The sequence below is a fragment of the Lathyrus oleraceus genome, chromosome 1 (genome assembly GCF_024323335.1).
Source record: "Lathyrus oleraceus cultivar Zhongwan6 chromosome 1, CAAS_Psat_ZW6_1.0, whole genome shotgun sequence".
NCBI lineage: Eukaryota > Viridiplantae > Streptophyta > Magnoliopsida > Fabales > Fabaceae > Lathyrus > Lathyrus oleraceus.
In genome coordinates this window covers 407,480,688-407,507,047 of record NC_066579.1, presented here as the reverse complement: position 1 = coordinate 407,507,047, position 26,360 = coordinate 407,480,688, and the positions used below count along the sequence as shown (strand labels likewise).

Below are 26,360 nucleotides of genomic sequence, written 5' to 3'. Positions count from 1 at the left end.
CTTTTAATACATATTATTATTATTATTCTATTACATTCACGTGTTTTTCAATTATAGTTTAATAGTATAATAATTTATAATTTATAATTATTTCTTTTCAGATTTTTAAAACTAATTTTCAAAGTATTAACTCAATACCAATTAATTATTTGAGTTGAGCGAAAAGATGGTAAGAACCGAACAAATTAATCATTTTTTAATAGCTCGAATTCATTTTCCGAAGAAAAAAAACCCTGAATTAAACCGGTCCGTTACTTTCCTAGAGCAGACCGGTCCAGACATAGGTCGGTCCACTTTAAAAAAACAGTTCTATCTTATTCAGACTATATAGCACAGATTAAAAACACCGCATAATTTCCAAATCTGCTTCCTTTGCATACGCAGATTAAGTCTAGATTCCGGTCCTTATCCCCGAGATCCACAACAAACCCTAACTACAATCACCAGGTTCACCGACCCAGAATCATAATTCAGGTCAGCATTTTCTCAATCCGTTCATCTATTTTTCATCATATATCGCAATCAATTTCAACCGCTTCGCATACTTTTAATTTTCTTAATTCAATTTTGTTTTTTCTCCGCTGAAGTTGATTACGATTCTTGCTGTTACTCTTTCAGAGTTTTGTTTATATATATTATTGAAGTTTTTGTTCGAATTTAGGTTTACTTTTCAAGGCGGTGGAAATTAATTTCATGTGGTTCTCTTTAGCATGATTAATTGTAGTTTTTAGGTTAAAGTGGCTAGGTTATAGAATTTGATTTTTTGTTTTCTCTAATTTGATGAATTTGATAACTTATTTTGGCTATTTTGCTTAATGAAATAGATATCAAGTATCAATTCGTGAAAGGAAGCAGGGACATGGCTCAATATCATTGGGATGGAATGGAGTATGTTGTAGATGATAATGAAATGACAGAGGTAGAAGATGATATGTATTTCCGTGGGAGAGCACTTGGTGAATCTGATTCTGACGAAGACGACGATGATGAATATGACCCTTTGGTTTGTTTTGACCCTTTGATGAATATGATTAATATTTACTAGCATGTGTAAATTGACATTATGGTTCTCTCTATAACAGGAAAACAAAATAACAGATACAACTGCAGCTGAAGCTAGGAGGGGAAAAGATATCCAAGGTATACCTTGGGATAGACTGAGTATCAGTCGTGAGAAATATAGACAAACAAGACTAGAGCAGTACAAAAACTATGAAAATATACCACAGTCAGGGGAATTATCAGAGAAGGTAAATATGTCTTGCTTAGAGCTTGGAGGCATTTGAGTATTGTTTTTTGACAATATATTTTGACCCTATACCTTTTTTTCTTTGATCTACAGGAATGCAAAGTAACCCAGAAAGGGGGAATGTATTATGATTTCTGGCAAAACACGAGGTCTGTGAAGTCAACTATACTTCATTTCCAAGTAAGTTAGTATAAATTATTTGCCTTTAAGTTTAATTGTATGAGGATCAACGTGATAAGGTTTGTTTCGTCTACGTTCCATGTTATCTTGTCTCTTGTGGATAGATATGTCCTGCATGTATACCTGTGCGACGAGTGATATGTTGCTTTGTTATGTGGGAAAAAAGCCAATGTTTTTCAATTTACATCTAAAACTTGATAATACAGTTGCTGCCATTAATTTAAATAATATTAGTTCGAAACTTTTAATTTATCACTTGCAGTTGAGGAACTTAGTTTGGTCGACATCTAAACATGATGTATATCTTGTTGCACATTACTCAATTGTTCACTGGTCTTCATTAAGTTCCAAGAGATCTGAAGTCTTGAATGTATCAGGGCATGTTGCTCCATGTGAGGTAATAATTTTTGCATTGTTTTGTTGTTAAAGTATCACTTAGGAGAAATTATGAATTTTGAAAAATGTGTTGCTGACAGAAACATCCAGGAAGCCTCTTGGAGGGTTTTACTCAGACACAAATTAGTACACTGGCTGTACGTGATAACTTGTTAATTGCTGGAGGTTTTCAAGGAGAGCTTATTTGCAAGGTATATCCTATTTACTTATGTAGAGGTATTGTTACATTTTTCTTATTATTTAATGGATTCACTAAAGCTACAACTCTACCACTTTCCTTTTTGATTTGTTTGCTGAGATATATCATGCATAAAATAACAATTTCCCATACTTTAATTGCACAAGTTGGTGTATTGATATTGTTCTAACATATTATATTACATAGTCTAGATGTTCGCCTTTGTTTTTTGGGGTTGAGCCAAATTTTTAATATAATTAATTAAGATTATAGGGATTAAAAGTGGAAATATTTATTTTGTTTATTTATCTTTGATCTTCCAAATTGATGTATTTGTCTATATTTTTCTATTATTTGATGATTTGATGATTTGATGATACATTATGTCTTGCAGTACTTAGATCGACCCGGGGTTAGCTTTTGTTCCCGAACTACGTATGAGGACAATGCAATCACAAATGCTGTTGACATTTATGAGCATCCTAGGTCTTTATTTTCATTCATATCCTCCCATTTCCTTCCTTGTTTTCATATAAATATTTTGGGGTCGTAAATTGTTGATATGGTGATAGTAATCACTAGTCACAACCCTTAAGGATGACTGCATACTAACAATCAATTCATCTGTCAGCGGAGCTGTTCATTTCATGGCTTCAAACAATGACGGCGGAATCAGAGACTTTGATATGGAGAAATTTCAGCTTACGAAGCATTCATGTTTTCCTTGGCCAGTAAATGTAAGTCGTTTTTCTAATTGACTTTCCGTGTTTGAAATAATAGTTATAGTCATAGTTGTCAATAGCAGTAAATAGCCTGTAGGGGACAGGATTACTTTGATATCTTCTCATCATTTTGTAGCTTGAATCTGTTTCTGTCTCCAGTTTGTAGCTTGATACCCTTCATATGTGTTTATATGCCTCTTGAAACTTAGAAGTACTAAGTTATCGATTAGATAAGCTAAGACTATGTTTGGGAGTTTAGGAGGGGGGGGCTTGGGAAGGCAGATGAAAGGAAAAAAGACGGAAGGTTTCTCTCTCTTTTCCTCTCCTTCCCCCAAAGCCTTCCCCTCCCCTCCCCTCCAAACTTCTAATCAGAGTCGGGTTAAAATTTTGGTACCGACTAAGGAGTTAATATTAATTCCTTAGTTGGTGTTATTTTTCATCTTTCTTGAAACCTTAGATCCATCTATTCTTAGCTATTGAAGATGGGTACATAAAAGAAGAAATTCCAGGGTAAGTTTGGTTTGAGGTTTCCGTTTCTTGTTTTCACTTTTAATTATAAAAATATCCCTTATTTCTACTTGATTTCCAACTTTTAAGCATATCTGAGATTATATGCTTACTTATTCCACCATCCTAAAATGTGGCCTTTACTGGAAGCACGCTTCCGTTGTATATTTTGATAGTTTTGAGCATGTAGGAGGCAGATTGAGAAATCATCTAGAGATGATGTTGCGTTGGATGTGTGGTTAAACGAGGAGAGATAGGATTAGAAAGGACAATATTAGAGAGAGTTGGGGTATCATTATCGGAGAAAATATGGTAGAAACTTGACTTAGGTGGTTTGGACACATAGAAAGAGAGGAGTTGTAGATTCTGCATGGATGTGTGGTTAAACGAGATGAGATAGGATTAGAAAGGACAATATTAGAGAGAGTTGGGTCCAGCATTATCGTAGAGAAGATGGTAGAAACTTGACTTAGGTGGTTTTGACACATATAAAGAGAGGACTTGTAGATTTCCAAACAATGGACGCAAAGAAAGACTTAGAAAAACTAAAAGAGAAACTATTAAGAAAGATTTAAAGAATAGAGTTGGATAAAAACATGTTATATGATAAAACATTATGATGTCGTTTGATATGTGTAACAAACTCTATTTAGTGGGTTAAAACTTGGTTGTTGTAAATTTTTTCCTATTTTTATAAGGCACGATCTGATTGAAAATCAGAAATAAATGAAAATAAGGTGGCATTTTTTGTAATTAAAAATTAAAACAAGATATGAAAATAAAACATTTTTCCAAATTAAATAGGCCCTTGATTTAATAATCTTCGTCTTTCGCATTTGCATCTATATTTTTTTTGGGGACACTTTGCATCTATACTTTAAATTCTCTTTTCAAATACAAAACAGTAGCATAGTGTTGCAATGAGTAGGTTACAACTTATGATTTAAGTTTAAAGAGAGAGAGAGAGAATTGTGAACAAGTATCTTATACGCCTTTAAAACAGGAAAAACTTAATTTCCATGTATTGAAGGTGTAATTCTTTTTATACATGCATTCAATCAAATCATGCCAAGTGTCCCGTTAACTCAGCTCAGTTGGTAGCAGTGTAGGGACATCAAAGGTAGGCGCGCGGGTTCGAACCTGCGACATCCAACTCCTTCACCTTTAAAGGATGAACTCCAGCCACTAGGCTATTTGACCCAAAAAAATCATGCCAAGTAGATATTTGTAGAGATATTTTAGGAATTAATCTAAAATAGTGGCATCATAACTTGATTGGATGCATTCATAAAAAAGTTTGAGACTCCATATATACAACTTAAATCATTAAAACAAACCTTCAGAACATTTCTATAAGACAAGAAAAAAGGAACAGACTGGAGAGGGCAAGGGATACATGTGTATGAATCGAGAGGGAGGAATTTCTTAAGGAAGAAATGGAGAGACTTCCGTAGAATGTATGCGTGGTCATAAAGGATTTGAAATGGATATTATGCATTGTTGATTGTAAAAGAAAATTAGAAAACATTAGTGTACATAATTTTGTGTTAGTGTACGTAGGTTTTATCGTTGTATCGGAATGTTTCTTATTCAATTCTGTTGTCTTAATTTAAGTATAATTTCAATCCTAATTAGAGTTTAAATATATAATCTTAAATTAGCACATGCATAATGGTTCCCAAATCTGCCAGTACTCAAAGGTGTGAGATTAATTTGTGTCCATTGTAACTGCAGCATACATCGTTGAGCCCTAATGGGAAACTACTCGCAATTGTTGGAGACAACCCAGAAGGGTTACTGGTGGATTCTCAAACTGGAAAGGTTACATACTTCTTTTGTATATTCATCAAAAACTCTACATATGACGCGTAAGAGTGCAGGTGTATATGTCAATTGTTGACAAGCTATTAATATCAAACTTTAATTTTGATTGTGTATGTAGACTATCGCACCTCTATGTGGCCACTTGGATTATTCATTTGCATCTGCATGGCATCCTGATGGTTGCATTTTTGCCACTGGGAACCAAGATAAAACATGTCGCATTTGGGATGTTCGGAATCTATCAAAGTCTGTTGCTGTTCTTAAGGGAAACCTCGGAGCTATACGCTCAATACGCTTCACATCTGATGGACGATACATGGCAATGGCTGAGCCAGCTGACTTCGTGCATGTCTATGATGCAAAGCAGGGGTTTGAAAAGGAACAACAAATAGATTTTTTTGGAGAGGTCTCAGGTGTATCTTTTAGCCCCGACACAGAATCACTTTTTATTGGCGTTTGGGATCGTACCTATGGAAGTCTTCTTCAGTTCAATCGACGCAGAAACTATACATATCTTGACTACCTGTAAATTTGTAACTTTGTGAATACATTCAACTCATGTATTTGTCTAGTATTTAGGAGTTTGAGTGTTTTGACAGTATCTGTATTATCAAGGGAAGTAAAAAGAAGAAAGGTGAACTGACATGGCTCATCATATATAGTTTAAAACATGGCTTGAGGATTTTACGGTGTTTGTTGTTGTACACCATGTTAAATAATTATTAAAGAAAGTGGCGGAAATATGAACACCGAGCTTATACATGTTTTTGGTTGGTTACTTTTTATGCAATTTGTGTTCTGTTTTTATTCCCCGTGTATTTTTGGTGACAAGAGATAACGGGAAAAACGAAAAAGGGACCATGTTCCAAGCTTTGCAAGGTATTTGACACACATATTAACTTCTCTCAGAATTTCAGTACTCATCCATTCATTATTATAATGGTGTGTCGAAACATCAAAACGATGAACTAGGTGGATAGTATCCAAAAAGTCAGTGTCACACTTAATAATCCTAAACCTTCCTCTCAACAAATTTGAATACCATGCATCAACGCCATGATTTTGGCGTAGAGACTAACACCACCATCTCTAGATTAGTTTGGACGCGGCCATCCACATTAAAAAAGTAAGGATGTATTTCATCTTTCTTCCAACCTTGTGAGCATTACAAAAAGCATGATTAATATTACGAGTGATAACAGGGTTTCCAATTCCATAGAAAACTTTCTCATTTCTGGCACACCAAAGACCCACATAGTCACAGGGTATCATGATGCTAAATTTAGCAATCTTCTCTTGAGACCAATGCAGCATGAAGACAATGTCATTAAAAGGAATTAGAAGAGGACAGCTGATCAAATTTCAAACCATTGTAGCTTGGTTACAAGTAAATAAACAAATAACCAAAGTTTCTGGTGCAATCTCACAAATTAGGCAGATAGTATTCAAGGGAATACCTCTGTGATTCATCAATATAGTTGTTGTTGGCATTGCAAGATGTGCCACTTGCCAAAGAAAGAACCGAATGTTTGCTAGGATTTGTAACTTCCATAAGCAGTTTCAAGAGATAGTTGTTGAGGTTATGGCTGACTCTTCTTGATTTAATCATGAATATGCGGATTTAGCCGTATAAATACCAGTTTCAAAAGACCTGTGGCTTATATTGTTAGAATTAGATTTTTTTAGCAAATAAAAATTAGATATTAAGTTGCATTCATGAAACCTGCTGCCAAGATCTATTGAAGTGTTTGATGCAACCTTCAAGATTCACACTACTAGTGAAAAGATTGCCCTATAGTGTAATAAGATTGCCCTATAGTGTTTGTAGAAAAAGATTTCCTTCTGATGTATCTGTTACATATGAAATAAAATAGTCATAAATTTTACTTGCATTATCCTTTGAAATTCAGAATAAAATCAAATTCTGCTGCATGGTTAGGAAGTTGTATACGAGTACCAAGTATCATCTTACTTCATTCATGTGAATTTGTTTTCTCCAATTTTTATAACTATGATATGATACAAACATGTGATCAAAGTATTCAAAATATACATAAACAAGTCATGCAACAATATTGAAGATGTGAATCAAAATTTCTAACATTTATACGTTGTTAACGAAACTCATCTAGAAGTATGAATTTAACTCTTTATGCTACTCATTTTCTTTCTCAGGTTTACTGATTCCTTCATCAATTTCTTCTTCTTCCACGGTCTCTAGAATTTGTTTCAAAATGTTTTGTTCCTCCGCTTCAAGCTTTTGCATACACTGTTCAAAAGCAGATACTAACTCTGGACTAAATATAGAATCCTCACTGGATTCATTTTCATTCTTAATGTTTGTTGAAGAATAGCTTCCAAATTTCGGTGTGACATAGGATCCAGGAGAGTAGATTCCATCTGCAGGAAGCCATTCTTTGAGACTACCAATGGCTGGAGATTCAACATCGGATGGAATTCTAAGAGATTCTAGTCTATTTGCTATAGCCTTTCTCTTATTCCCCTTCTCAAGCATTCTTGCTTTATGACTTTGAAACACTTCCTCATTCTTGGTTAACCATAATGGTTGCGTTTTCTCCATGGAAGAATCTTGATCCTAAGATAGCCAAATTTAGATACAGATATCAGTATATCAGTTCAATGATAAGAGTTTGATCTTGTAATTTCAAAAAACAAAATTCAAATCCCCTTGGAAAAAACCATAAAAATGGTCATACTCGTTAGCATCACTTTAATTAAAATATAAAATAAAATTCAGATACCAAAATGTCCATTTTGATTATTGAGCCGCCATCATCATCATCATCTTCATTTTCATTATTAAACTCACTTGGTTGAACAATTTGAGATTCCTTCAACCAAATTCTATTAACCATATCATCATATTCCTCAACTGTGTGAAAACTCCTATTACCTAAAGCATCCTTAGACCCCACGTCATCTTTTTCTTCAAAACCAGATACATTCTCCTGTTCCAACTTCTCAATAACCTCAGAACATTCAGGCTCAATAGAAAATATTGAATTAGTGTTGGAACTTAAGCTCTTAGAATGCAATTTATTACAAAAACTAGCTGAGATGAGTAAATCTTCAAGCAGAGGAATAGTATTGGAAGTTTTTCTCATTGATCTTTGATTTCTCTCTTCATGGTAACTGATTGATCTTGCTATAATAAGTTTTGAAGAAATGCATCCCATAGTATCTAAGGAACACTTTTCACACCTGATCATAAGATTGAAAGAAAAAATATGTATAAACAAGAATTCTTGAAGTAAAACCCTAGGATTCTTTTCGAGTTAAATTAATTTTGACTTCAGAATTGATTCTAATGTAAAGTTCTAATTTAGATTTCTTGTTCAACAGCAGAAAATAAATAAAGTCATGAGTCTAGAGGATTGAATACTAACCAGTAATTGATGTCAAACCTCAAATCCACACCTGCAAAAGGATCAAAAGAGGGTTTAAGGATCTATGAATACTATAAAGCAGAATATTTATAGGCTTTGACTTATGGCAATAAAAGCTTAATGGTATGAACATGAAGAAAAAAACTTTTAAAGATGAAAGCAAAATCCAGCAAGGCACTTTAAAGACACTTTTTACTTTTCTGGGCTCATCTTAATTCCGTGATGTATATATTATTACCTCATGTAACTACTAACTAGGATCAATGAACAAGCCATTGAATTTTTAGATTAAACAATATTGTGTTGAACTATCCCTTTCTTTAGACTAAACTAGTGGAGTTGTTTTATTTGAAAAATCTTTGAGTGGTTTATGAAATTGGTATAACATACTCAACAAGGACAATTGGGTTTTGAATTTTTTTAAATGCAAAGTTTAGGTGAGTTGGACTATCATGGTAAGCAGACTATTAGGATTAAAGAGAGTTTAACAATATATTTACACCTGATAAAGAGAGTTTAACGATATATTTAGACACTCAGTCTGCAAAACGGATTACCGTATATGATTCAAAGTTTGTCACAATCAAATTTTGATTAAATTAGATTTCATAAAATAATTTCATATTTAAATCATAGTTAAATATGATTTCTATTTATTTTGTCATGGTTACACTCTTATTAATCTACACATAATTTTTCTGTCTCACGTTGAGGTGATCAATTTGACGATTTCACATATATTAAAAAAAAGGAATAAATGAAAGAGAAGAATGTTAATTTTTACTAAAATACTTGTTATCATATATTGAAAATGATGAAAGTAATTAAAGAATAGAATTGAAGAATGAACATAAAATATATATATATATATATATATATATATATATATATATATATATATATATATATATATTATTTTACTAAAATGTAATTCTTAGTTTAAAAAAATATAATTAGAAATTTTTATTTCAAAACTCGCCTCAGACCTCCGTATCTATTGGACTGATCCATCAGAGTTAAATATGAAAATCTAAAGCATTTAATTTGACACACCCCAATCAAACATGACACCCTCCGTTTTGAGTGAAATTACCTTGATACCCTTGTAAAAATTTCAGAAAATTTGAAATTTTCAATTTCGTACCGGAAATTTTAAGCAGATATCAAAATTTTTGTGAATTTTCAGATACTTACCGCTATTGTAAGACAAATACCGTAAATTTCAAAATTTTGGAAGACGTATATCGAAAATTTCAAAATTTCTGGAAGAGTTATATCGAAAATCATGACTTTTTTTGTGTAAAATGGTTATGAATCCCGAAAATTGAAAATTATGCCAAATTTTCGGAATGCTCCCAGAATTCTCAAAAACATGAATTTTTAATTTTTTTTAATACAACGGCCCTGGTTCAATTAAAAAGTCATCACATATAATAGATACATATTTACCACAAAGTTGTTATACGTACAAGATTACAAAGCTATTTAGGATGCCTTGTTAACTTCATCTTCCCAATACCTAATTTGTCATGCATATACTGATTCCCATGCTTTTGCATCTTCAGTACAATTCTGTCTCCAACGGTCATTGACAGGTGGCAATGGACTATCAGGTTTCAATTTTACCTGAATCCAATGATTGTCATTGACAAAACCAACAACAATGATTTTCTGCCCGCTCGTATACATAGGTGGAGTCAATGTAAGAGGGAAAAAGGTAATGTTAAGTCTCTTTGACAGGGAGACAAATACGATATTGTACCTACTTGCAATAGGGTAACCCATATCAGGATCGTCATCCATTTTTCTCGACCCTGCACACCCAAGTGTTCTACTTTTAAGACATTTCTAACTTTAGAGTGTTGATGAACTTGAGTATCTATCTATGTCCGAACAAATTGGAAAATAATTTAGGGTGTTGATGAACTTGAGTATCTAACTGCGTCCGAACTAACGACCATGACTCTTTGCCCCATCCAAGTAAAGTTCCTATAGCCCCAAAACCATAATTTTCATCATCACCCACATCAACAATGTCATCAATTTATGGATGCAAGAAACAAGTAAATTGAGACAAGTAAAGATGCCTTAATGATACAATGGCTGGTTGACTTTGACCTGGCAGACTTGAAGGTTGACTTCCTGTTGGTTTCGTGCATAATCTCTTTGTAGTTTGACTCCCATGCGAGCCCTCACCATACCCCCAATGTGAAGGATCACGATGCACATCACTCTCTTCACCCTTTCTGCTTTTCTTAATTCCCCTCTTTGGTTTGTGTACTTCACCGACGGAAGACACATCGAAGTTGTGGATGGATGTGTTAGTTTTCTAACATTTTTATTCAACATCGTCTAGCCTACGATATCTAAAGAATTGAAATATGTCTTCAATTCTTCACACTCTGCTTCTAAATCCAACTTTGTACCAGTATCTTCATGATTGACACCATGCTCTTCAATGTGTAATTTTTTCCAAAAAACATGAATTGGATCTAAAGAAACAAATTTTCCTTGTATTTGTAAACCGACAAGTTGACACGCATAAGGTAACCCATATGTTGTTCTAATGAAGCAACCACAAGTGTCTTTGCTTGTACCACAAATTTTACCCTTTCTAGTTCCTTCCCTATATGCTGTATACATTGCCTTGAAACAAAACTGTGCAAGTTGATATAGAATGGAGTGTTATACCGATGCTCAGTGTTAACAATACTTTTTTGGTACGAGACCTTAATTGAACCAAGCTGCAACTTCAACATGGTGTTCACAATATCCCAACTTTGACATAAATCTCTCCGGTTTGTAGTCAACATGTTTTTTAGTCTCCAAATGAGCAAACTCCACCCTGTTTGTTGTTGTGTTACCTAAATGAGTGACACTGTTAGTCCAAGTAGCAACAAACCTTTCTTTATAAAGTGTCAACCATGTTTCAATCACATATTTAACAAACAAAGAAATATCAGCACAAACAGTCTCAAAGTGCTCCAAGTGTGCGACAAACTCAATCTCTCTATTAACATACATGATGTTGTTCCATAGATCCATGACATACTCATGTCTTTCTGATTTAACATACTCTTTACATTTCATGATAGCATTTTTTGAAATATGGAACGAACATAACAAATGAGTTGAATTTGGAAGCACAACTTCAATTGCATTCATTGCAAGTTCTCGATCCGTCACCACAACATTAGGTAGCAATTTCTCTGAAGAGAACAACTCTAAGCTTCTCTAGTGCCCATTTGAAGTTTTCCTCCCTTTCATGCTCCAAATAGGCAAAGCCTACCAAAAACGTCAATTTTGTTGACGTAACACCAACAATCTCAAGCAGTGGTAGCCGATACCTATTTGTCTTGTATGTACAATAAAAAATAAACACAAAGTGAAATATATTCAACAACTTCACTGAATCAGTATGTGTCTAGAAGATACCAATAACAACATTTGAGTCTTCCCTATTTCTTGTGCAACACATATATTTCTCTCTATGAATAAGACTCAACATTTGCATTTCCGTCAATAAACCTCTCTTGCTCGCATTGTATGTAGCTCTAACTTTATACACTTGGGTAACACTGATGAGGTTTCTTGGATCTTTGTCTTTCAAGGCATAAACTATGTACCGTGGAGCCATGTTGTACTTCATCATGTTATTCACAAACTATCTCTCATGAACTTTTAGACGACCAAATATGTCATGATCATCTAAATCCTCAGATAGTTTATGATTTTGAAACCCAAACCTAACCATCACCTTCCAACCGCTACCACTCGACGCATATCTAAGCATAAAAGGACATTTCACTTTCATACTATAAGTGTCATTTGAGGATTTACTGCTTTCAGATGTATTCTTCATTTTATAATTATCTCCTCTCTCACAATGGAAAATCAACTTATCTTTTCTACCTAGCTGGTCATTTATAGCATCAGAACGAATAATCACAACTATAATACGATATTGTTTGTCAATATTTTGTGTCCAAACTATTTCTTCACGAAGAATTCTCGAAAATCCACCACATATTAATGTGTAAGTCAAATTTTTGATATTTTTAAGTTCAGATTGGTAGATATAAATAAGAATGATTTGATATAAATATTAGAGATTATTTTTTAGACATTTTTTTAGAAAACGTAAACTCTGGTTATAAAATCTTAGATACTATAAACAATATTTGTTATTGGAATATATTTTCTTCAAAAGTTAATTAAAATACCTTTACATTTTCAATATAAAACTTATTTTTTAACAATAATTTGAAAAATAAAACTTACACATTCAAAACAATCTTAAACATTAAAAAAATCTTAAACAAAGGAGGCTTAGGTAAGTCAAACAATATTTTGGTGCCATCTGTTTCTGGCATACATAAATTTATGTTAATTGCCCAGTGCTCAATGTAAACTGCACAATAAACAATTTCATTTTTTAATCCATAACTTGTGTAAATAAATATTTTCTCCATAAAGGCTAGGGAATAATAAACCCTACACACCGGTTTTTCTGGCAACATTAATCGGCCAGCTTGTGGGAAATTAAAATAACAAAGATTGTGTTATATGAGTGGAGATTCTCTATTTCTTATTTTTATTCTTTCTGTTTTTTATTATAATTTATTTTGACACTATTACAGATATTTAGAATATAATTTTTGTTATATGAAAAAGAAAATTTAAAGAATTTTATAAAATTAACTCTCGTTAACAGAAAAGATTAATAAATACTTAAAAATATAGTAGAAAAATAAGATTAATAATTTGAATTATTTACTCAAATATCCCAGATTTTCAAAAAAATCTCAAAATAACCCATTTTTAAACTAATTCTCAATTTATACCAGTTTAAAAAATAAAAGTAAAATAGTAAGACATAAGCGTCAGATCAATTGGTGTTTGCCCTTAATTTTTAAGAGACGCAATTGGATTGACGACAACACATGGTGCTGCCAATCCAACTGGCGCCCATGTACACTGAATGAGAGGAGACGCCAATTGGTATGTCGTCTCAGTGTAATATACATTTTTTTTGTATAAATAAACATGTTGTGTGATTCATTTTTTCACATCTCTTTTCATCATATTGCAAACATGTTTGGTGTTCGTCGATGCTATGGAAAAGTGATTTATTCGAGAGAGAAACCTCCAATGATGATGCTCTTCTGGAACATCTGTCATTTCGATCAACTAAAGAGGGAACTGGTTCGTTGGTTAGATGGAAAAATACCAGAAGGGAAAAAAATTAGATGTATTGAGAGACTCGATAGTATATTTGGCTGAGTGCGAGTAAAAACTGATAAGGATGCTAGAGAAATGATGTTTGGACCAGATGACATCAGTTTGATTGTTGTAATCAGTTAAAATTGTTGTTTTTAAATATTATGGTTAAGTATTTTCATCTGTATTCGGTATTTGTTGTTTGTGTTGTTTATTTAGACTTGTTCGATTTTAAGTGCGCTTATGATGTTTGTTGTTAACCTTGTTGTAATAAAAAATTATCAATATATAAAAAACCAAGGTTACAAAAATTGAAAGGAGGTACTAAATTATGATGCAGAGGTTGCTCCTAGATTGAGACATTTGTTCTTATTGTGTCTGGGTTGACGACATATACTACATAATCTTATCATTTTGTCAGTCATATCCATTTCTGTTCTAATACGCGTGCTGTTTAGCTGTCCTTTTTTCTTTCTTCACATCTCATCGTTGTGTCAAACTATACCCCCTTCATATGGAGGTTAGTATTCCTCCATTGCTAGCACTGAGAAACTTTCGTTATACACATTCATGACGGTAATGGCCTTGTAAACATCAGATATATGGTTTTAAGCGTCTTGGTGAGTATGTGCGCATGTGTTAGATGCCCAAAAGTGCTTATTTGAGCGATCATATGTGGGCATCTTTCACTCTTTTTCCTTGCTAAAACTGTCAAAACCACATTTGTTTTACATGGAATGCATTACATTGATAAACAAGCTTGGTGCCTTTGATTTGTGTGTTATTGTGTAGGAAAGACATGAACTAATTGAAAATAAAGACACAAGAAAATTGGCAAAGGAACCAAAGAATACAAGCATTTCATCAGCCTGCTCGCTAGGCGAGGCTGTGGCGAAGCATTGGTTCGCTAGGCGAGTTCCAGGCGAACAGCTCCAGTAAATTGTCAAATTAATTCGCTAGGCGAGCTGAAGGCGAAGGTGGTAGCGAGTTCATTCTGTTTTGGTGAAAAACGCAGCTAGCACTCACTCGCTAGGCGAAGCTCTAGCGAGTCCCCAGCGAGCATTCCAGTAGCAAAACCTCTCAACCTCGCTGGGGCGAAGGTTGAAGCGTGTCCTTCGCTAGGCGAAGGTATGTTCGCTAGGCGAACATCACAGTTCAGCAGGCCCTGTTTTCTCTGGGCGCAGGGGCCTTTTGTGCCCATTTTAGACCCTCGCTAGGCGAGCCATTCTGCTCGCCTAGCGAACGTGACAGACCAGCTGAGGTCTATAAGTAGCAGGTGCCACTTTTGAGCACCATACCTCATTTTTACCAACTTTTTCCACTTTTGTACTTTCTTCTAGATATTTTTGCAGCATTGTTCTTGGGATCTTTATGCCCTAGTTTTCATTTCTCTTCATCTTAGAACCATCTTCTACAAAAAGAAGGTGGATTCCCATCCAACTTCGATTATCCGACTTGGATGTTGATCAACCTTCTTTTCTTACTTGCCGACCAAGCTACCATGAAAATGAGTAGCTAAGTCATCCATTTGTCAAGGTTAGATGTAGGTGATTACTAGCTTTGTGTGTAAATGTAAGGATCCTCATATGTAAACTCTTTAACGGTAAATATATGATGAAAACTTTGTTTCTATTTAAAACTCTTTGTGTTGGTTTATGATCGAGAGATGTTTACCGACTCTTGACCTAGGTTTTCATCCAAACTTGTTTGTTAGCTAGAGATAGTAACGAATGATTTTGTTCACCATAAGGTTGAACCAAAAGTTGTCATTTTGATAGATTGTGTTCGAGAGAAACAATGGATCAAAATGGCAAAACTCACAATATGTGTTCGAGAGAAACATATTGAGAGGACTTTGTGAAATGATTTATCATCTAAAGGAGTTTATAAGATTGTTGACCGAGCAAATACATGCAAAGTGATCATTGAAACCTAACTTTGACAATATTTCTCATTTAATCAAACCATAACTTTTACCGAAACTTATTACTTTTTATGCAAGATAACTTGATTAAAACCAAAACCCTATTGTTACATTGAGCTACGATTAATACAACCATCGAACGGCGGTGATATCTTACAATCCCTGTGGATACGATAACAAAAACCCGACACGAAATATACTTTTCAACAGCATGCCGCAATGACATGAGAGCAAGGAATACGGAAGGCCTGGAACTTTCCACAGTCGCACCAACTTCTATTTAGTCTGACAGCATAGGATAACTTTGGCCTCCCCTCATTGTGGTCCATTATTTCCTGTACACTGAAATTTTGCCCATGACGGTCAAAGATTGTTACTGACTGTGTGCTAGCTTTGATAGTTTCCTCTTTCATCACTTTCATCCAACATTCACTGAATAATTGACCTGACATTAACATTGCACTCCATCTTTCACCTCTAGTTGCGAAGATAGATGCCAACCTAAAATAGGTTGTTCTGACCGATGCAGTTATTGACAGATTTCTAATGCCTTTGAATACGCCGTTCATGCATTCCACAAGGTTTGTTGTCATGTGGCCCCGTCGACAGCCTCTGTCAAATGTCCTTGTCCACTGCTCTAATGGTATGTTATCCACCCACCTTCCTGCATCTGCATTATACAATCTAATTTCGTCACGGTAATGTTTAAATGACGGTTGAGTTAGAGCATACCATGTATTCACCATTTTTTGTGTGAAGGTTCTTGTCTTTGATTGCACGCATGAAGTTTTGTGGGATATGTCTAATGCAATAGAAATGAGTAGAAGGAGGATCATGCCATCCATTATCATGGTTATTATAAGCACTCTCAATGGCAACATGTCTATCTGGAATCAAACAGAGATTTGCTTGTGGAGCGACATGTGTTCTGAGATGACGAAGGAAGAAACCCCAACCACCAGCAGTTTCACCTTCGACCAGAGAAAAGGCAATGGGAAAGACATTATTGTTGCCATCTTGTGCAACATCCATAAGCAAAGTACCTTTGTATTTGCGTATAACCATGTTCCATCAATTTGAATAATAGGTTTGCAGAATGCGAAACCTTTGATGCGTGGTTGAAACACCCAAAGGAGGCGATGAAAGATTCTATTTCAAGCAACACAAGTTCCATCTGGCGTAAATGCTAGCAATGTCTCCATAATTGCAACAGTTCATGGTGCATATGTTTTAAGGACCCATAAAAACCATGGCAATTCTTTGTATGAATCCTCCCAGTTGCCGAATACCTGTTCAACAACCTTTATCCTTGCAATCCTCGCTTTCTTGTAAGATGAAGTATAATTATATCTTGTGACAATATGATATATTATTATACTCACCTTCATTGATGGGTCTTTGTTAACAAGCGGTAAAATGTCTTGACATATCAATGCAACGCTTAATTTACGGTGATCTCGTACAACATTAGTGACAATGCAACTGTGAGGTGGGTCTATAACTATCTCCCAAGAGTCACTTCTCTTCTTGTGTGACGCATCCAACCGAAACTTGCAAAGGATGTTACGACATTTGATGACATACCTTCTCGAATCAGTGCATTTCACGGTGAAATCAACAGAGTTATTCATGTGAAATTTTTTGATAGCTCGCACACATTCTTCTTTAGTGCGGAACATGTCTCCCACTTTTAACTCACCCTCTGATCGTGGATACGGGTTATAAAAAACACTGTTGGATGTTTCATCGTCATGCAGATCCATGTTTGTCATATGTTGAGGTGGATTATATACACGACTTGGAGGTAATGGCGTTGGATGATCGTCATCTTCAATGTTGTTGTTCAACATCTGATCAACATGTGTCTCAATTTGCATGGACCTCTTGGATGCTGACTTGTTAGATGATAACTCGAGACGTCAAGGTATACTCCTTCCACGCCTTAAGGCATATTACAACAACTTACAGTTAGATGAAAATTCTATCGAAGATGCTCGAATAATAAAAACTAGGTGTTATATTATGCTTTTAATTGGTTTATTTTTATTTCCCGAAGGTAGTGGTTCTAGTATGCATGTTATGTATTTACCTTTACTAAGACATGTAGATAGAATAAGAAGTTACAGTTGGGGGCTCGTTTGCTTGGCTTATATTTATAGCTCTTTGTGTAAAAATGCACACAAAGATACATCTACATTTTCTGGATGTGCTGTTTTGCTCCAAGCATGAGGTTGGTTCAGACTACCGTTCCTAGCGCCCGTCAACCACAACCTGTTCACATTACCGTACGCACAAAAGTAAGTTCTTAAAAATGGACTATATTTACTTACTTTACAAATTATTATCTCTAAATAATATGTTTACTTTTATAGTGCAGATGGTCGGCACGTGGTATGAGTTACAACAGATGTCATAGACATTGTATTACCCAGTATTGCAATCTCTTGGATCACCTTCGACCAATAGACGTATTGCCATTAACCTAATTAATTTCGTGGATACGGGTTATAAAAAATACTATTGGATGTTTCATCGTCATTCAAATCCCTGTTTGTCATATGTTGAGGTGGATTATATACATGACTTGGAGGTAATGGCGCTGGATGATCGTCATCTTCAATGTTGTTGTTCAACATATGATCAACATGTGTCTCAATTTGCATGGACCTCTTGGATGCTGACTTGTTAGATGATAACTCGAGACATCAAGGTATACTCCTTCCACGCTTTAAGGCATATTACAACAACTTACAGTTAGATGAAAATTCTATCGAAGATGCTCGAATAATAAAAACTAGGTGTTATATTATGTTTTTAATTGGTTTATTTTTATTTCCCGAAGATAGTGGTTCTAGTATGCATGTTATGTATTTACCTTTACTAAGACATGTAGATAGAATAAGAAGTTACAGTTGGGGGCTCGTTTGCTTGGCTTATCTTTATAACTCTTTGTGTAAAAATGCACACAAAAACACATCTACATTTTCTGGATGTGTTGTTTTGCTCCAAGCATGAGGTTGGTCCAGACTACCGTCCCTAGCGCCCGTCAACCACAACCCGTTCACATTACCGTATGCACAGAAGTAAGTTCTTAAAAATGGACTATATTTACTTACTTTACCAATTATTATCTCTAAATAATATGTTTATTTTTATGGTGCAGATGGTCGGCACATGGTATGAGTTACAACAGATGTCCTAGACACTGTATTACCCAATATTACAATCTATTGGATCACCTTCGACCAACAAATGTATTGCCATTAACCTAATTAATTCGTAATAATTTGTTAATTTCTTCTAACAAATTTATATTCTAATATATGTTCACATTTCAGTTCATTTGGCGTCCATATCTAAACTTGGATCATGACCATGAAATCAACGGACAAGACGCAACCGTTTGGACTGCATGCACACCGATCATAAGATTCACCACTACGGAGATGCACAATAGTGATCGTGTTAAATTGGAGTTGGATATGCTTTAACACATCCCAGATCCCCCGACAAACCTCAGAGAATGACATCTACGAAAAGTTAACGACCAATGAAACTTTAACCCTTGGCAAAGCTTCGCTAGATCTGAGTGTCGAAAATGGAAGCACCGCAAAGACCATGTCTTAACTGACGCTGTGATGCCAACCGAAGAAAAACCAAGTCGTAATTATATGGCTTGGTACAAATCGGTTGGATTTGAGTTCATCGCCGAGGATATGTACCTATACGACCCATGCCAGACAACTTACATACAAGAAGGTTCAACATCTAACCCCTAATAACATTGTCAGACCGGTCACAACCCCATATCCATCAAAGTTTCTGAACCATAAACACACAAACCTACGACCATAACATGTCAAACACCCAACCACAATACCAAGAGCATATCCCGTACCACCACCAACAAGTAGATCCTCATCAAGACGCCCAACATCTCTATGCATCTAACACATCACCCTACCATAGCCGCCTTAGCCAAAACACCCAACAATCATTTAACACCAACCGTCCCTCCTCCTACTATAGCCAAGAAGCCTAAACATCACAAAACCAAAACATGCAACAACCATATGGCTACCAAACACCACAACACTCATTTCAACCTTTCCTCGATGCTTCATTCACACCAATGTCGCCTTTCAATTGTCATGGTCGCCCTTCAATAACTTAAACACAACCCAACTACTCTGGCATGGGCCATGAACTCAGCTATGACGGTAGCGCTTCAATGCAGACACAAGACTACGCGAATTTGTCTGAATATCTTATGCAATCTCCTGTAGTTGGTGGTGATGTTCCTTGACCCTTAGATACTCAAACACCTGAGATGAATCATCAACGTGGATTAGGGACACGCGTTCGAGTAGCTAGGGGATGTGGGACCGGAGGTTGGTTAGGTCATCCCGATCAACGACATTAGCCTTTTTGTGTAAACGTGTATTAATATTAATATCAATTGATCCAATTTCGACGTCTATCTAAATTGTACAATGTTTTTAAAAAAAAATTACGAAACACACAGACGCCAGACCAATTGGCGTCTCCTTTATAAATTAACACATAGGTGCCAATTGGATTGACAACACTAGGTGCACTAACCAATCCAATTGACGTCACCTCTCTAAGTTTAAGAGCAGACGCCAATTGATCTGGCGTCACCTCTTTAAAGTGAGGTATTTTGAAAAATAATCTTAAAAATGAGTTATAATATAATATAAAATCTTTTTATAAAATGATGTATAATAAAAAACAATGATAGTAATTTAATTTCTTTGTTCAAAATTATGTGATTCTAATTAAATTTGTTTGTCCTAAATTCTAAGTTATTTTACTCATAAATAATAAATATTTTTTCTTGTATGCTATTCAATATTAGTTACTATATTGTTTTCGAATTTTTTTTCATTTATTTGTTCAATAATACTGATGATGAATATTTTTATAAATTTATTCATAATTTTTTTCTTTCATATAATATAAACTTTTCTTTTTTTTTCTTTCAAAAATTGTATTAAATTATCAAAATAATATATAATTTATGATAAAAAATATTACATCATATGTCCTGAATTATAAGTAAATTTGTAAAACAAATAAAATCCAAATTATAAGTAGTTTTATATTATTGATAAAATATTAATAATTCTTTAAAAATACTATCCTATATTATTCATTACTCTCGCTTTTTAAAAAAAATAATTAAAGTTTCTTTTTTTTATATGTTATTATTGATAGACAATTTTGTAAAAGTACATGCAATTTTTATTTTTTATTTAAAATTACCACACTTTTAAATTGTTTGAAATGACGTCATATAATTTGAACTAACCTATAATGATTTGTTTTATGATGAAACAACCTTCTATTCTTTGTTAGGAGAATTTTTTCGAAAATTAATTTGATTTGCCTAGTTACATATTTGTTTATACTTTATCTATTTTTTATTTGTCGATATTTTAATTTTATTTGTTTGTTTATTTTCTTTTCTTTTTTTGAATATGTCAGGTCTAATCCTCTATTTTTGTATTTTTTATTTATAATTGAATATTATCTTTTGAAAAATAATAGTCATAATTTAAAACAAAAATATTATTTTAAGTGAGTCTAATATATTTTATTAGACTTTAAAAACAGGCAATTTTACTAGTAATTTTGAGTACATAAAACTCCAATGTCATAATAAATTCTAAAAAATGCTACAGTTAAACATATTAGACTCTAGACTTTAGAATAAGGAGGCTGCAAGAGACAACATATCATCTTGATAATCAAATCAAACATGGGTCGGTCCCACAACTAATTACAAATTTGAAATTTGAAATTAAAAATTAAATACTTAAAGTAATAAATAATGGTACCCTAAACTTTGTAATCTGACAAGCTGTCCAACCCAAAATGTGTATGTTACATCATTGCTAAGAATATGAATTGTACAGCAAATAGTGGGTCCCAACTAACCTAATTCAAGTTCATACATACATGAATTGATGATAAATTAATTATTGTCACTTGATAATGATATTTAACCGTTGTTTTGTTAAGCACTGATTAAACAATTTCTAGACTTGTATTAACTTCGTTTGAGACATGATGTATATATTTTTTTTTTTAGAAAAAGGAATATGCACTGATACAGTAAAATATTTTTATACTGTCAATTAATAAGACCCGTGTATCACGTCACATCACACTTTTATTTTTAAAATACTATTATGATTTGACAATATAAAATGTTTTGATTGAATATATGTGTAATATTACATTACACTGACAATACACTACTTTTAACCTCTTTTTTTTATAAACAAACTTGTATTAATTGAAAGAGCATAAGGGGAACTCAAGTGAATGAAATTACAAGAGTGACAACTGATTAAAAAACTAAGCAAGAAAATCTTAGAGGGAGTCAATGATTATTGATTAAAAACTAAGCAAGAAAATCTAACAGGGATTCAATGATTTACAAAGACAAATCAAAGGATTCACACATCAATTAGTCCAACAATATACTTCCGCATCTTTGACTCTAGTAACGAATCAATCCCAAGTGAAGACTTTGGCCTTACCAATCATACGTTCCACTCGAATGCAAGTCCCTTGAAACAAAATTTCATTCCTGCCTGTCCAAACCGACTAACAAGCCACTAGCCAAACCAACATACGAAGATTCTTGTTCACTATACCTTTAAGAGAAGAAATGAAGCTGCTAAAATTTGTTCCTGATACGTCTAACTCAGGTTGGAAAGAAATGTCCAGCCACTTATAAATGTTTTCCTAAACTTGAGACACCAACATACAATCGACAAAAAGATGAGAGATGGATTCTTCGTCAATAAAAAAAAGACATACCAAATTGTGATTTCCACTATTGATCCTTTTGTTAGCTAAAGCGAATCGAGTTGGCAACCGATTCAGCAACAACCTCCATCGAAAAATGAGAATTTTGCTTGGAGCGATCGTGATCCAAAGCATATCCAAAAGCTTAACGATACTTTCTTCCACCTGCACATCAGAATCAGACAATGCTTCTAAAATTTGGTAGTTACCTTTTACCGATAAACCGAACTTGTTCCTCCACCACACAAATGAGTCATCCACATCCTATAAAATAGACAACAGAGATTCCAATTCTGTTTCTTCTTCCTTCTACAGTAGTGAATTCTCCTCTACTTCACATGTCACACCCACCTATTCTCTAACCACTCCCTCATATCAACTACTTTGTGCTTCGAATGTGCTACTCGAGCGAAAATGAGGGGGAACAAAGTGATAACAGTAGAAGGACCAAGCCATTTGTTTCTTCAAAATTCAATAGAAAGCCCATTGCAAAGTTTACAAGAAATGTTGTTTGTGAACCATTTAGAATCTTCCTCATCCATAACACATACTAGAGCCAATCTCTCTACCATAAAGAGTCAAATTTGTTGACTATCAACCTATCTTCTTCAAGCATTTATGCCTTGATGTCCCTATATCTCAAAGACAACAAGCACGACCAAACAATGTTGGATTCTTTAAGAATGCCCCACTACCACTTACTTAAGAGGGAAAGATTGAACTTTTCACAATGTTTTACACCTAACCCACCTTGAGTCTTTGACTTACATACAAGTTGTCAGCTAATCCACACCATTTTCCTTTTCTCTGAATCACCACCCCATAGGAAATCTCGTTGAATTTGAATAATCTCTTGGATAACACACTTGGAAGCCTTATAAAAGGAAAAGATGTAGTTTGGAATAGATTTAAGAACACAATTCAATAATGTCACACAACCTCTTAAAGATAAAAAAATTCCTTTCCACATTGATAGTCAGTTCTTAAGCTTGTCTAACAAAGGTCTCCAAGTAGTTTGTCTCCTTAGGTTATCACCTACTGATATGCCTAGAAACAGAAATGGATAGTACTGACACCACAAGCCAAAAATGTCGAGGCAACCTCTAAAACCCCCTGCTTGAGATTGAGACCAATAACTTTGCTTTTGTTGAAGTTTACAAACAGACCCCGAAGCCAACTCGAAACCCCTCAATTCTACTTTGATAGTCCAAAGGTTATGCCACGTTCCTTCCCTAACAATTATCGTATCGTCCATGAATTGCAACAAGTTAAACATAATGTCATTCGAAACTTTGAATGGTTGAAACAAGCCTAACTGCATCACATTCTTCATTAACCCAGTTAAACCTTTATCCGCGAGCATAAAAAAGAAAGGCGAAAAAGGATTTCCTTGGCGCAACCCCCTCTCCTCCTGAAAGTCTTTTGTTGGGCTTCCGTTAATCAAAATCAACATCGAACTTGAGAAAACGCTTCCATCCATCTCATCCACCTACAACCAAATCCCATTCTACCCATTACATCTCTTAAATAATGCCACACAATCATATGTCTTCTTAAAATCAACTTTAAACAACAAAGCATCCTTCTTCTTCCTTTTGGAAAAATCCACAAGTTCATTCATCACCAGTACCCCATCTAACATTTGTCTATTCTGAATAAACTCAAATTGACATGTCGATACCAAGCATCCAATCACATTTTTTAATCTATCTTCCAATATTTTTTTCAGAATACTATACACACTTCTAATGGGGAAAATAGGTCGAACATCATTCAAACCTTGAGGGTTGCTTGATTTTGGAAGTAGAGCACTAAACGCAATCGTGTCAACTTTAGGTAGTATTGCATTCAAATAAAATTCAGAAATATAACCGAATAAATCATCCTTGACAATCTCCCAACACTTTTTAAAAAATCCCACGTTGAATACGTCAGGCCCCAGACTCTTTTCACTATCAGAGTTCCAAATGACATCCTTCACTTTTTCCATAGAGAAAGGTCTGTCCAACATAGAAATGTCCGACTTAGATAAGATATTAAAGTTCACCGCAAGAAGCCTTGGCCTACAGACCTCAGGTTCAGTAAATATTTTATGAAAGTGACTGAAAACTTCAAGCTTGATATCATCACTTGAATTAACAAGCCCCTACCAGAGTTAAGCGCAATAATGGCATTTCAACAAAAAATCCTTTTTATCACATAATGAAAATACTCTGAGTTGAGTCATCCTCTCAAATCCACCTCACTCTAGATTTCTCTCTTAGCATCGATTCCTTATATTACAAGATTTACCACACCTTGTTTGTAGATGCCCCCCTCGCGCGCGCTTATCGAAAATAACCTTGGAAAATCTAAGGAATTTAACTCTTTTATCGCCTCTTTAACATTTAGATCAAGAATCCCAAAGACTTCATGATTCCATATTTTCAAATTATCTTTCAACCTTCTTAGATTTTCTATGAATATAAAAACATGATTGCCTTGGACATTGCTAGTATTCCACACGTTCAAAGCAAAGGAGACAAAGTCAAGATGCTCATACCAACAACTGAAAACCTTAAAAGGTTTCAGACCCTAATTCATTCTATTTGATTTGATCCATATAGGACAATGATCATATAAAGTTCTACTGTCAATTGATTGAAATTTAATGCCCCATCTCTCAATCAAGTTTTCCGAAAGCATGAAACAATTGAGTCTACTCATAGCATTTCCCTTCGTGTTGAACCAAGTGAACATATTCTCCATAACCAGAACTTCAAGAAAATCGATGGATTCATTAAATTCTCTGAATTCTAACCTCTTTACTCGATCACTAACACCCTTATTTTCTCCTTCTTCTTTAACAACATTAAAATCACCTACAATACACCAATTATCTCAAGAAAATTTGTCTTTGACAACTCCCAAATATTCCCATAACTTTCTTTTACTATGTAGATCACAAACTGAATACACATTGATGAGAAAATACAACTGACCTTGCCATTCCAAGTGAATACCCACATTCCTTTCACCTGAAAACCTGAAAATACACTTAAACAACCATGCTTTCCACAAAATTGTGAGCCCCCCTGATTTACCTTGAGCTCCCCCCCCTATATATATATATATATATATATATATATATATATATATATATATATATATATATATATATATATATATATATATATATATATATATATATATATATATATATATATATATATATATATAGAGAGAGAGAGAGAGAGAGAGAGAGAGAGAGAGAGAGAGAGAGAGAGAGAGAGAGAGAGAGAGAGAGAGTTAAAGCCAACCCAGATAAGTACGATGTCATCATCAAGATGGATACTCCATCTATAAATGAGAGAATAATGAAGTTGTATGGGATGTTCATTGCCCTAACATGTTCATTTATAGATTTGCTCAATATTCTATTATGTTCTATAGATTCTTGAGTAAGGGAAGTACAATTTGAATGGAAATCAGAATGCAAACAAGCTTTCACGCAACTAAAACTCACCCTCTCTAAACCCCTAATCATATCAAGCCCCATGCCCTAGGTGACATTTTACTTATACCTTGTAGTGTCTGCAAATGTAGTAAGTGTCGTCCTTGTGAGAGAGACAAGTACAAACCAGAATTCAGTCTATTTCATTTCTAAGACATTAACAGGTCCTGAAACTAACTACAAAAAGATATAGAAGATTGTTTTAGCCTTGATCATCGCCTCAAGAAAATTATGACAATACTTTCTAGCACATTCAATGGTGGTTTGTAATAACTAGCCATTAAATTAAATGCTCTTTAGACCAGACTTAACATGGCAAACTCTGAAGCATGAATACTTCTAAAATGGTAAAGTACCGGTACCGGATACACACCAGTACCGGTTCCACACACCGTACTCGTGATATTTCATATTTTCTCA

At 34.3% G+C, this 26,360-nt stretch overlaps 2 protein-coding genes across 3 annotated transcripts; one reads left to right on the top strand and one right to left on the bottom strand.

Moving 5' to 3' along the window:
- Positions 1–296: 296 nt before the first annotated feature.
- Positions 297–5,818, top strand: LOC127076094 (uncharacterized WD repeat-containing protein C2A9.03). The gene is made up of 10 exons (XM_051017660.1): positions 297–474; positions 825–1,003; positions 1,083–1,250; positions 1,343–1,429; positions 1,692–1,826; positions 1,906–2,016; positions 2,398–2,489; positions 2,635–2,740; positions 4,967–5,053; positions 5,175–5,818. Exons 2-10 carry the CDS (start codon positions 860–862, stop codon positions 5,583–5,585), a joined length of 1,341 nt encoding a protein of 446 aa, XP_050873617.1. The 5' UTR covers positions 297–474; positions 825–859; the 3' UTR covers positions 5,586–5,818.
- Positions 5,819–7,032: 1,214 nt separating this feature from the next.
- On the bottom strand, positions 7,033–8,876 carry LOC127076104 (uncharacterized). 2 transcript variants are annotated; one of them, XM_051017671.1, is made up of 4 exons: positions 8,702–8,876; positions 8,464–8,494; positions 7,819–8,278; positions 7,033–7,652 (listed from the first exon to the last, which is right to left on the bottom strand). In XM_051017671.1, the coding sequence occupies exons 3-4, from the start codon at positions 8,251–8,253 to the stop codon at positions 7,212–7,214; spliced, it is 876 nt and encodes a 291-aa protein (XP_050873628.1). In that variant the 5' UTR covers positions 8,254–8,278; positions 8,464–8,494; positions 8,702–8,876; the 3' UTR covers positions 7,033–7,211. The 2 variants fall into 2 exon arrangements, with proteins under 2 accessions (XP_050873628.1, XP_050873636.1); XM_051017679.1 differs by lacking the exon at positions 8,702–8,876 and adding an exon at positions 8,660–8,686.
- Positions 8,877–26,360: the final 17,484 nt, after the last annotated feature.

Coding starts and splice junctions, on each gene's coding strand:
- LOC127076094 (XM_051017660.1), top strand. CDS start 860: ATGGCTCAATATCATTGGGATGGAATGGAGTATGTTGTAGATGATAAT. Junction 2,490..2,634: donor GACATTTATGAGCATCCTAG/GTCTTTATTTTC, acceptor TTCATCTGTCAG/CGGAGCTGTTCATTTCATGG. Junction 5,054..5,174: donor TGGATTCTCAAACTGGAAAG/GTTACATACTTC, acceptor TTGTGTATGTAG/ACTATCGCACCTCTATGTGG.
- LOC127076104 (XM_051017671.1), bottom strand. CDS start 8,253: ATGGGATGCATTTCTTCAAAACTTATTATAGCAAGATCAATCAGTTAC. Junction 7,653..7,818: donor TAATCAAAATGGACATTTTG/GTATCTGAATTT, acceptor TGGCTATCTTAG/GATCAAGATTCTTCCATGGA.